Genomic DNA, 13,628 nt, shown 5'->3' with positions numbered 1-13,628 from the left:
ATGACAATAACATTTCCCCTCATATGTTTATTAGAATTATAGCTGAAATAAAATAACAAAAATGATTTTCAACACTTAATTCATCATACATGCAAACTTAAATGGTGCACTGCCTGCTGACTGACTCCACTAGTAAAGAAGAAACGTTGTGAAATATCTCTGTAGCAGGAAAACAATTGAAAATATTACAAATTTCAACCTTTAATTCAATTTAACTAAAGATAGAATCATGAAACTGAAATAAATACATTAAGAAAAAACAGCTTTTTGACTATCTGGTTGAACAATTATTGGTACCTATAACGATTAGCCGAATATGAACAATGGTTCGATGGATAGGGAGGAATGGAAATGTTGTAATACCTTAGTCTTTCTCTAAATGAAATAGTTTAATCAAGCTAATTAGTAATCCACTGATTTTTGTTTCCATGGGGACTTGTGAGTTTGCTTTAATTCTGTTTTTATTTCCCTGTGTTTTAATCGTGTAAAGCACTTTGCATTGTCTTTGTACTGAAATGTGCTATACAAATAAATTTGCCTTGCCTATTTCAAAGGCCTATTTCTCCCAGCCAGTGTAATGGAAAGAAAGAGAGCGGGATACCTCAGGAGAGCACCTTTCAATAAACTACTCACTCAAAATTGCTTGAATCTACTGTAAAGGGAATAATAAAAAGAACTGGAAAGGTGACCAACACTGCTGGATAAGGAATCACGTAGCCTATATTTGTCCACCGTGTACGTTGAGGAAGATGGTAGGGAAAGAAAAAGAATCTCCAGAGATCTTTGCCGCATCGAGTGGCTCCTTGACAATTTCTTTTAAAGCTTTTGTTTTCGTCTTTGCCAATAATTATGGAGTAAATGTAAATGACTGCTTATTGAAAATAAGCCAGATGTAATTCATTGTTTTTGAACGACTCCTTCACTCGGCGCTTTCAGCCGCTGCATGAAATGCATGTAACTCTGGCGCATTTTATTCCCTGTCTTACGACTGTAAGTGATTAACTGGACAAGATTTTTTCCCTCTCGGCAGGCAGCTGCGAAGCGAGCCACTCAGTGGTGCGCTTGCGTGCTTCCTCCCAGCTGTAGCGGGGGGCGTACCCCAGGTCCTTCTTGGCTTTCTGATAGGAGAAGGTAAAGGTGGTGTTCAACAGGGTGAGCAGCTGCCGGTTTACTGGCGGCACGATGCGAACCAGCGGTCGGAGTATGGCGCAGATTGCCTCCAGGAGGAAACACAAGACGTAGAAGATGGAGAGGGGCAGCAGGAGTTTGTCCTGAATGCTGAAGCCGAGGGGGGACATCAGAACGTAGTTGAAGTCCGAATAGCTCATAGGTGGGGTGTCATCAGAGAGGAAGTAGAATCTCCCTCCGACGAGGTCTCTTTTTTGTGGGTCTTTAAGGCTACGGGCCGCCTGGAGGTGAGCGAAGGCCACGTTGCCCACGTAGACCGGATTCACGTGGGCTTCTGGTAGAGACATCCGAAAGAGGGTGTTCTTGTTTCGTATCCCGTCGCCCATGTGATACAGCAGGAAACGGCAGCCATCGCCGTAGATGTACGTAGGCCTGAGGGCGCACGTGGATAGTCGCCCTCCGTTTTGGAGCGTCTCACCGTTAGCCTGAAGCGTTCTCTGCTCGGCCTCCTTTTTCGTCTTGCTGTAGCTGAACTTGAGAGTGGTGTTATAAACCGTGTCCTCGGTGCCGTTCACTATGGGCTCCCCTCTGGGGTTTGGCCCCATCACTTCCACCGTGCTGGTGTAGATGAAGGATGCCACGTTCTCTTGGATGCACACCTCCAAAAGCAGCTGAGTTCCTGCGGTAAAAAGATTACAAGTTTAGCTGTCAACTGTGACACAAGCTATGGGCCTCATCTCAAAGGACAAGCTCCATATCTTCATCTTTTCGTTATTGATGTTGAGTAAAAGAAAAAACAAATTGAAATAAACATTTTTTTTTTAAACTATAAAACAAATGTTATTAGATGGATAAATTCAGTAAGCTAAGGGACAATAGCTGTAAATGTGCAGTACCTTTCATAAGTGTTTATTGCAGTTTAAACATTTTGCCACATTACCACAACAATCATCTTTTGTGTTTTATTGGGATTTTATGGGATGTAGCAAATGGCCCATAGAGCCCCATAGAGATTTCATAGAGATTACGTTCATTCATTTTCGTTTTTGCTTTTTGTCACAAATGAACTATCAGATAAAGAGAAAATGCAAAAAATATAATTTCCCAGTTTGTTAAATCCAGGGTTATCTGTGATTAATCACATTTATTTAGTCCTGTTTTACTAGCCACACCCACTCTGATTAGTGCCTGAAACTGTAGATTTGAGAAATCAGTAGCTCTGTGTAAATTTTGACCCAAGTATCAGCTTAACTTCAGATATATTAAATTATCTTTTTTCCAGGTCAATATACAACACTACATAGATGCGTATGGATGCTCTGTATGGGCTGCTTCACTCAAAAACTCGCCTATCTAACTTGAGAGGGTTGGATCTGTCACATGACCCATTCTTGACTACGGCAATATGAAATGAGACTGCCATACCAACTAAACAAAACAGATATGACATCTGCTCAGACATAGTTTTGGTTCTCTGTAGGATTTATTCTAGATGGACGAATGTGACCTTGTCTTTACAAGTAACTTCTCTGTCTACTGGTCCAAAGTGGTCTGCTATCAGATTCCAAAACAAGGAGAGAGACTGTTTAATTTTGGAAGAGTGCAGTGTCGCCAGTGGCCTTCAGGGGTACTAAACCTGGAAGTTACAGGTCTAGCGCCCCTAGTGGTTAAGAGTTACATGGTGCTGTTTTAAAGAGAAGCTGTTTGACAACATAGCAAAAGTTCAGAATTAGCAACGCATTGTGCACCGGTCTAAAGAACAGGTGAGAATCAAAGTCAATGACATAAATCAGCCTGCAAAGGGTTACAAAGCCGTTTCTAAAGCTTTGGGACTCCAGTGAACCAGGATCCACAGATGGAGAAATACATGAAACTGTTCTTCCAGGAGCAGCTAGCCTAACAAAATTACTCAAAGACACTCATTCAGGACGTCACAAAAGAACCCAGACGAACACCAAATAGAGTGCAGGTTTCAGTGTTCAGGACTTAACAATAGGACTGAGCAAAATTTTGTATATGTGGAAGGGTTTAAGGGTCAAAACCACTCCCAACCAAAAATCATCCAGCTCACATTTGCCAAAAACATTTTGACAATCGTCAAGACTTTTGAGAAAATATTTGGTAGACTGGGGAGACAAAAGAGGAATATTTTGGAAGGAAAATTTCCAAAACCTTCATACATCAAAAGTCAAAACCTGGTGATGGTAGTATTATGGTGGTGAACTGCTGGACGACTTGCTGTAATGGAAAGAATAAGGAAATCCTGAAGGGGAGCGCCTGACCATCAGTCCGTGACCTTTCGCTCCAGTAAAGCTGGGTTATGCATACCATCAAGTCCACCTTCAAATCTCTCAATAAATCCACAAAAACAGTGGTCTACTCAAAGCTTGGACTTAGATCCAGGTGAGTTGCTGTGGCATGACATAAAACAGGCCATGTATGCAAGAAAACTCTCCTGCACTTGTAGCGCTTTCATAAAGTCCGAGGACTCCAAAGCACTTCCCACTGCAATCACCCATTCACACGCTGGTAAACTACATTGTAGCCACAGCTGCCCTGGGGCAGAATGGCAGAAGCAGGGCTGCGAGACAGCCAACGCCATCACACCCTCTGACCACCGGCTGCAGGCAAAGCTGATCAAGTGTCTTGCCCAGGGACACAACGACCGACGGAGACGGACGGAGCTGGGGTTAAAACTAGCAACATCTATAGGGATGTTTTTGTCTCACATCCCTATAGAGACAAAAACTCTCTATAGGGATGTGAAAATGCCTTTTTGCAGCTACTGCACATTAATTATGACAGTTGTCGTCCCCAGGGGTGGCACATCATTATAACATCTACGGGTAAACTACCTTTTCACACAGGACCAGGTTGCTTTGGAAAGATATTTACCCTTAACAAACTTCCTATTTACTCAGGTTATCTTTGTCTAGAATGAAAAAATTGTGTAATCATTATCATCCATCTATACATATATATACATGTTTTTGTATTTTTTTATATATATATTTATAAATGTTTTATATATATATATATATATACATATATATATATATATACATACATATACATATATATATATATATATATATATATATATATATATATATAAATAACATGCAAAATATTTCAGCACATGACTTTCTCAGTACTTGATAGTTTTAGAACATAAAGTATATAGCATTTGACATTTTAAAAGTTCTAGGACCCCCCTGAACATGAGAAAATCCTCGTTATTTGATGCTGTAGCACACATATTCACTAGTTACTGGAGGAAAATAGGGAGTACCAATATGGTGCTGGTGGCTTCACAGTGACATGTATTATATACGGCTAATGCGCAATCCAGTGAATAAATAGAGATCAGTGATATATATATATTTAAATAAAGATATCTGTTTGGGGTGAAATGCTTTGCCACTGCATCATATACTTTCAAATGTTTTTTCCAACGTATCAAATTGGTTTGGAATAAAAAGCCTCACCTTTGACGTTGACGCCGTACATCTCACTGTACTCCACTGATTCTGTAACGTCGATGAGGGAAGCGATGTGGAAGACAGTGGTGGCGCCACGTAAGGCTTTTCTCAAGAAATCCACATCTCTGATGTCCCCCTCAAACACGCTCAGTATCGTCTCCCCTCTGCAGTCTGAAAATCATTGAAGTTGCAATTATTCACAAATTTAAGATGGGATTTAGAACATTTACAAAAGAAAATATGACTTGAAATGTATTTAAACAAACAAATGTTCTTTATTTTGTTTTATTGTATTGCTTTTTCTTTCCAGCACCAGCATTTTTTTGTGCAGCATTGTTTTGACGCCTAGAAGTGAACTTGCACCAAGCAACTACCAGATGACAAAACATTTCCTATCTACCAGTGTTGTAGTCAAGTCACTATGCCTCGAGTCCGAGTCCAGGTTCGAGTCTCCAGTGTTCAAGTCCGAGTCAAGTCCAAGTCATTAAAAAAAAATCCGAGTCGAGTCCGAGTCAAGTCCACTACTCATCCGAGTCAAGTCCGAGTCGAGTCACTATTGATCCAAGTCGAGTCCAAGTTCCGCACTATAGTAAGCATAGCCTACATGTTTTTAAACTAAAAAACAAAATCCACATAGCTGTGGTGTCGCAGCTCATAGGCACATCCTAATGGCGCCCGCTATGGACTTTTATATATAATTTACCTTGATGATATAAAAAAGAAGTCGAGTCTTTTTCTCAATTTCCGAGTCAGAATGATCTGAATGTAGGAGTCCGAGTCCAAGTTCGAGTCATCAGTGCTCAAGTCCAAGTCAAGTCACGAGTCTCTAAATTTAGCTAATGACTCGGACTCGAGTTCGAGTCTCGGACTCGAGTCCTACAACACTGCTATCTACTATATGAAGAAATACACTGTTTGCCAACGTCTTAAGTATTTGAAACACACTAGTCAACACATTCATGAGGTGAACTGATATTTTCCACGTGCTTTTAAATAAGATGGTTTTATTTTTAACAAAGAATTTGAACTTTGGGGAAATGACATAGCATTTAGTGTAGGAGTTGGAACCCAAAGGCATTTAGGATTTACACATTTGATGGCAGTCTTCTTATAGGGAACTCTAAGCATGAATTGTTGTTTTTGGTTTTATTTAGCGTAAACTGCATTTTCCCAGGCCAGCAGGGAGACATAGTCCCTCAAGCGTGTCCTGGGTCTCCCCCTGGGCCTCCTCCCGGTGGGACGTGCCCGGAACACCTCACCAGGGAGGCGTCCAGGAGGCATCCTGACCAGATGCCCGAGCCACCTCAACTGGCTCCTCTCGACGTGGAGGAGCAGCGGCTCTACTCTGAGTCCTCCCCGGATGACTGAGCTCCTCACCCTATCTCTAAGGGAGAGCCCAGACACACTACGGAGAAAACTCATTTCAGCCGCTTGTATCCGGGATCTCGTTCTTTCGGTCACGACCCAAAGCTCGTGACCATAGATGAGGGTAGGAACGTAGATCGACCGGTAAATCGAAATATTTCAGTTCAGCTCACCTTATTTATGTAAAAACAAATGTCATTTTAAGGCGCTTCACGAGACAAACAGACCCGGTTCAGATCCGATTACAGTGCCATGCAAAAAGACTTGTAGCTCTTGACCTTTTCCACATATTACCACAATGCAACCACAGATACTGTAATGGATAATGCTGGTGAACCCGACACAGCAGAACCAGACTTGACCAGATGCAGGCTGGCAGACGAGCGGATGAGTGGAACAGGTCACCTGGACCGGGGAACCAACAGAACGGGCAGAGCGAGCGAGCGGCTGGAACTCACGGGAAAACAGGCAGATTTGTGCAGCACGTGACAGGCTGATAGGATGGTGACTGATTCAAAAAAAAATTCCAGAAAAGTCCAAAACAAACAAACAAACAAATCAAATCATGACAGACACGTGTGTTTTATTTTTGTGACCAACCCAAAGTAGCGCATGGGTGGGGAGTAGAAAGAAACAGGTTTTTTCTAATCGTTTTACAAATTAAAAAAAAGCATAAAGTGTCACCCTAACTTATTATGATACCTTTTAGTAAAGTTCAGTGCATTCAGCTCTCATGCCCCTAAATAAACTTGGCATGCTTTAGAGGTCACCCAACTGGATATCAGAGTCCACCTGTTTGTAATTTAATCTCAGTATAAATCCTGCTGTTCTGTGAAAGCCTGAGGAATCAATTAGAGAACATTAGTGAACAAAAAGCATCTTTAAGACCAACAAACTAGCCTGAGACATCAGCGATAAAGTTGTGGAGAAGTACGCATAGAGAGATAGATGCTCTGGTCGGATCAGAAAGATATCGAACTATTGCATGTAAATAGTTATGGGTGGCAGGAAACTGCAACTCCATCCTCACTGTAAAACACTGTGGCAGAAGCATTATGCTGTCGGAATGCATTCCTTAACCAAGGAAAAGAAAGCTGGTAAAAGATGCTTAGAAGATTAATGGAGCTAAATACTGTACAAGACAAAGCCTTTAGAGCAGAGGTCACCAACATGGTGCCCACGGGCACCAGGGAGCCCCCGAGGACCACATGTGGGGCCCATGAGTCTGATCTAAAAACAGCACAACCCGCCAGTGAGCTGCATCTAAAACTTAATTTTATTCTGTTACTCTTCCTGTTTATTCACATTTGCATTTATGTAGATTTAAAATGACAATATCTATAACAAAGCATGAAAAGTGGGTTTATTTTACATATAGTTAAGATGAACTCTGGCTCTTGTAGCTCAAAGGTCAGTACTAATAGCCCTTCGTATGACACAACAGTGAAGTAGCTCTCAGTTTCACAAACGTTGGTGACCCCTGCTTTAGAGGCGGCAAAAAACTTGAGACTGGGTTGGAGGCTTCACCTGTATTTGTTTTATTTGACTCCTACAAATTCACGTTACTATTGTGGTTTACAAAAATGTTGAAATCCACGTATAACTTTTCTTCCCACATCACCATTATACTCTAATTAGTGTTGGTCTAACGCAGAAAAGCCTACGTGTCTTTATTAGTTTCCCTTAGGAGAAATTTAATGACAAGGGGTAAAAACTGCTGTTTCTAAACCTATGTGATTTATTTGCATTTTAATCCCATTTTTTACTCTATTCTGTATTAGTTTAACATCACTAACCGAACAATAAAGGAAAAATGTTCAGATTAATGATGGAGGAGGAACCTGCGCCTGTGTAAAATGTTGCTTGCACATACAGTATACGCCTTTTAACATAAACACGGTTTTATTAATGATAATACATCGAGGTTTCTCCACTTGGCGTTTCTTAAATCAAGACTTTCCTGCGGTGGATTCTTTTTTTTAATAAAGCAATGCATGTTTTGAGTTAATCAAATACCAGCACTTTTTAATCCAGAGGAACGCTGAGGTGTGATTTAATTCAGAATTTAATGCAGTAAGGGTACCTAAGATTACTAAAAAGCTAAATAAAACTGCTGGTACCGCCATAAAGGTTGACGTTGCTCGTGGGGTCGCCAAAACATCCCATCACTAGATTTCCAAGTGAGCACTGATGATGACCCCGATGGTACCGTTTCTCTTTGGATCTCAGGCTACGGCAAAAAACATGGGTGCCAAAAAAAGCCCTTTCATCCGTAATTTGTTAAGCTGCTGGACTGTTTTGTGGAACCCGTAAACTGGAGTCTTTTACAGGGGATTAATGAAGTGTTCCTTAAATCCTGGAGGAACATGTCTTAACTTTATCCAAAACTGTCTGAAAGCCTTAAGTTAGCAGGCATTCAATCCTTTGCTTCCTACAGTGCTGCACATGGGAGCTCTCCCCACTTCCTATAAACCCGCTATTGATACCATGCTGTGGGAAATAAAATCCATCAAAATCGGTTTGCTATTGGGATCCTTACATATAAACTTTATATAGGTGCCTGTTAGCGATTTTTATTCCAGCTTGAACGCTTGTTGCCGTGCAGTGTCAGGACGGTTTTTACAGTTCGACTGATTTTCGGACACTCCAGTGTGCATCTTATTTCAATTTTACCCCCATACCTCATTGTTTGGACAAAAGATTTTAATCCCTCATCGCTTTTATTTTTACGATCATACATTATCTATTTCACTCTGAATATCTTTCAGATTCCCTTTCATTTTTTTTTCATGCTCAAATGTGATTCATTTCAATTATTAATTTGTCTAATAATACAAAAATTTTTACTGCAACATTCTGCAGTAAAAACTCAGTTTTCGTGACATTCAATTACAAATACTTGATTATTCAAGAAAAATGGAAACATGATTTTATGCCATTGCTTAGTTGTTGTGCCCATTGTCACTTGGTGCTAATTTGTAAGATGTAATGAGGAAAATAGATTTTTACCCTCCAGACTCTGTAAAACCTGCAGCTGCACGTCTCTGTCCAGCAGACGGATCTCGGCCACTTTCTCTTCCTCCAGCAGCAGCCTGACCAGCCTCCTCCCCAGGAATCCACAGGCTCCCGTCACCACACAAACATCACCTTCCAGGGACATTGCAGAAAATACTGAAGAGCAATAATAATATATATATATAAAAAAAGCAAAGTAATCTTCTCTCTCAGTCTTCTCTTTCCTCCCTGTGTCCTTCTGAGGAGCCTCCTCAGTGTTAATTTTAGGGATTCTTGAATCTTTGGTGTTCTGTCAGTGGGAGAACAGCAGCACCTTCTGCTGTCTCAGCCTCAGTGCTCCACTTTTTGTAACAAAAGTTTCTTGAAAAAAAAAAAAAAAAAAAAGTATCATTTGCTCCAAAGCAGTGTGGGAAAAAAGGGGATGGGCTCAGCTCCTTCAGGGGTGGAATGTTTTCTGGTGCCGGACAAAACAAGGTCTGGAGAAAGCTGTGTAAAAGGTAAATGGCTCAAAAACAGCAAGAAAACGTTAACTTTAATGGAAGTGTGGGTGCAATATGCAAACCTGCTGCTTGGAACATACTGAACTGCAAGACAAGTTTGTTCTCATGCAGCATTAAACGCTCAAACAAACAAAACAAAAAACTGACCAAGAAGTAGTTTTAACAGCTATCCTACAATCTGCTTGATTAAAGTAAATTCAAATGTTACTGTTGAGTATTTCTTTGAAATAGAAGAAGGTAAAAGGTTGAAATAACACAAAGGAAGATCATAAATCGAAATTTTATGGGATACCTCTGATTCTCAACCACAGCTTTTTTGTCTTGGCAACCCCCCCCCCCCCCCCCCAAACAGACAAGACAATGGAATGACTGCATATTCATCAACTTCTTCACTAGTTCAGTGACGAAAACAACCCACTGTAACCAGACAAACTGCTTTTTTACTTCACTTTATAGTTATACATAAATACAGTATATATATATACATGTGTATATATATATATATATATATATATATATATATATATATATATATATATATATATATATATATATATATATATATATATATATATTGACTTATATATGTATATATTTATATTACTTTGTGTGGAATGTTGTAAATATATATATAACATTTTTGTATATCTTGCGCGTGTAACAAAAGTAATTTCCCTCCGGGATTATTAAAGTGTATCTGATTCTGATTTATCAGTTATATGCTTATCTGCTTTGCTTTTTAAGTTTTTTTTTTCTGCTCCTTTTTAAAATCTTAGTCAACACGTCTTACGCCAAAGACAATAAAGGTAGTTCTATGCTACTGTATACATCAAAAATGTCATTATGGTAACACATTATGACAATAAAGAGTCTTGATTTTTGATTCTTGACATTTGCACAGGGATATATAGCATAGAGAGATCCTTTAGTGTCCCACAGTGGGAAAATTCAGGTGTACCAGCAGCAAAGAGCAAATTTACAACATAAATAGCGTACCGTTGTTGGTTGTTAAAAAGAGCATATACTCAACAAATGAAAGAACATTTTTTTATATTTAAAAATGCAAAGCTTTTATAAATATTGATGTGATTAAGATTTATCATGTATTCTCCCACTTTGCATTCAGCAACTAGATAAAAATAAGCCAACATTAGATATATATTTTTAATGCACGTTAGTTTACAGCATTCCTCATACAGGTATAAAACCTTTGCAGAGTACTGTCCATACATGAGTGTCTTCTTTTTCTAGCACTAGTGGGCTTTATTCACAGAAATCAGAAAGGAAATGGGCAGCTAGAAAAGGGGAAGAAATGCAGCCAAGGCCCCAAGGTTTGGGAATTGAACCCCAGACTGCTGCGTGAAGGACTTAAAGCCTCCGTGTACAAGGTACCCGCGCTCCCTCCACCCCCACACGCAGGCCCATGCACTCAAAAAAGAGAAAACTTAAATCAATGGCTTCAATTGGTAACAAGTAATTGAATTATGTTTATCCAATTTATTTTATTTATCAGTTGTAAAGTTAAAGCAATGTTAATAAAGTAAGTTAGGTAAAGTTAATTCAATTACTTGTTACCAATTGAAGCAATTCTTTCAGGTTGTTGGCCTTGATACTCAGGGCATTTCCTTGTTTGCTGCACAAAAGTGAACACATTTATTTGTTTGTGTCTTTGTAAGCATCTTTTTACAGACAAAGTGGTTGCTGTGTCTCGCTCTTTTGGTTTACAGTTAACAATGTTTTTTTCCCCCCTGCTTTACTCATGCATGACGGCTAATTTACTAGCAACCTTGGTGAGGAAACACGAGTGGATGAGATCTTTACTCAACTATACTCTGGGACTAATTCATCTCCTCCCTGTCCTGTGGACGGGTGCAAGGCTGCATCAGCCTCATGAAACAAGGTTAGACATTTCAAGGTAACATCTGTCTGACATATGAGCAGATGTGTTTTTATTATACCAAATGATTAGTTGTAGCTGGCCCCTCGTTGGCTCTGTAAACTGTAGACTGGGGGTCAGATGGCTGAGTGCTGGAAACTGTGAGCAGTGTGTTTTTTTTTTTTTTTTTTTTTTTTTTTACCTCTGCGGCCACCATGATCAGAGACAGATGAGGCACAGATTTTCTTGACGTATCAGGTAATTGTCATAGGTCCAACATGTAGTGTCTGGACACTGGAATTCTTAAAGGCAAATCACGCCAAGATTTCCCGGCTATTAGAACAGAAACTTTTAAAATGTCAGAATGTAAATTTTCTTGTTTTTCTTTAGGTTTCAGGACTTGGTGGCATTGTTGGTAATGTGAACAGCTAAGAGTGCCTTTACTTGTCAAACCTCAGATTTTCAAACCTGCATTATTGCATCAGATGCATCTTAGTAAATTAGAATATCACCTAAAAAGGTACTTGATACGAGTTGCACCCTCGGGATTAAAGCCGGCGTTGGTGCTTTTGGCAGTGTGGGCAGGAAAATGATTACGTGATGAATGACGCTGCTGAACCCGATATTCAGCCGGACACAGAGTTACGTTTTTAAAAAGTTTACTGAAATGATGAGTAGTGGATGATGAGGCGGGCAAGCAGGACCAGTCTTGACCAGATGCAGGTGGAACCAGAGTAGAACAGGCGACGTGGACCGGGGAACCACCAGAAACCTGGAAACAGGAAGAACGGCAGCATGCAGACAAAGGCAACTTTTACCAGACGAGTCTCCAGCTAACTGAGCACACAGAATCTGGTAGAGTCAGGGCACATCACACTGGACCAGATGAGGAGAGACGTTCTGGCCGGGATGAGTTGGCTGAAGCAGGTATGTGTAGGCAGGTGAACAGGTGAGCAGAGTGGACTAATTACTGGTGGAGTTGATGTGGGCTAATTGACTGGGCTGGTTGGATAGTGGCCGGTGGCTGAGGGGGGACAGGCTGATGGGAAAAGTCCCAAAGCAAAACAAACCCTAATCATGACAGATTAATCATCTCCGTTGAGCTTGTCAGCCGAACGAGGCATGAAGTGCTCAAAGATTTCCCGATAGATAAATTTGGACTTGATCAAACACAGCGGAACAACACCAGCAGATGACAGGGCTTCCCTTAAGCCATTACCGACTGTGGATTCTGTCTTTCTACTCTCTCTCTCCAGATTCTGGGACCCTGGTTGACAGAAGAAACGTGAAATGATCTTCCTTCTGAAAGTAGGACTTTGGACGACTGAGCAACATACCTGTCCATTTTGTCCTCTGCTCGGGTAAGATGCTTCTAGTGGTGTCTCTCTTTCAGGAGCAGTCCAACACAAGGAATGTGACAGCTGTGGCCAATTTCCTGGATGCGTTTGTGTGCAACGACTCCAGACATTATTGTGCACTAGTCCTCCAAAAAATAAAATAAAAATAAAAAGATAAAAACTCTTGACTGACCACGTTCTTCCTTCCACTTAACTTTCCATTTCTATCCTTGGATGGAGCGCTTCTTTAGCAATGACCTTTTGTGTATAATCTGACAAACGCACCGCATTGGAACGCATGTTCTAATTTAATGAACATGACTGCATGTAGATATATGCTTGCAATGAATTACTGAAAGGGATTTCCTTTTCACTGATATAACCTTATTGAGACGTACTGGTTTATGTCAATGGTGGCTAAATAAATGAAATGATTCAATAATGAATTGCATGAAATTAACCTGGTGATTTAACAGGAGACCATATTTTTGTTGTTAAATTTATGACCATCTTTAGTTATTAGAATGTGAAGAAGCAACGGGATGTCCTTTTTTTGGTATGGTCCTGTCAATGAAGCATTTGCTATTCTGCTCTGAGTGACAAAAGGTAATTATTTTAATGACAAGTTAGTCTTGTAAATGCTTGGAATAACATACCACAGGCCACAGCATGGGTTTTATTACATATTTCTTCTAAGAAACAGTTTTATTCCAGTATTTTTACATAGTCTGCATAGTCTGTTGTGCCATGTCACCAAAATAAGACAGTAGGCCCACAACTTACACATCAGTTTTTTCTTCATATTTGCACTTTCTAATTTAATCTTTACAGGTTTTTAATTACATGAAAATCTGTAAAGTTTTTCACTGTTATTAGTTCAATCAAATTAGCAGCGGTCAGTCTTTCTGCCATGGAAATGAAGTAT

General features: G+C 40.1%; 1 protein-coding gene across 1 annotated transcript; it reads right to left on the bottom strand.

The window, feature by feature from the left end:
• Positions 1-869: 869 nt before the first annotated feature.
• hsd3b1 (hydroxy-delta-5-steroid dehydrogenase, 3 beta- and steroid delta-isomerase 1) lies at positions 870-9,318 on the bottom strand. Its single transcript, XM_036138937.1, has 3 exons — positions 8,985-9,318; positions 4,617-4,781; positions 870-1,807 (listed from the first exon to the last, which is right to left on the bottom strand). Exons 1-3 carry the CDS (start codon positions 9,133-9,135, stop codon positions 999-1,001), a joined length of 1,125 nt encoding a protein of 374 aa, XP_035994830.1. The 5' UTR covers positions 9,136-9,318; the 3' UTR covers positions 870-998.
• Positions 9,319-13,628: the final 4,310 nt, after the last annotated feature.

Source organism: Fundulus heteroclitus, chromosome 7 (genome assembly GCF_011125445.2).
Source record: "Fundulus heteroclitus isolate FHET01 chromosome 7, MU-UCD_Fhet_4.1, whole genome shotgun sequence".
Classification (NCBI taxonomy): Eukaryota; Metazoa; Chordata; class Actinopteri; order Cyprinodontiformes; family Fundulidae; genus Fundulus; species Fundulus heteroclitus.
This window is presented reverse-complemented; position numbering and strand designations above follow the sequence as displayed.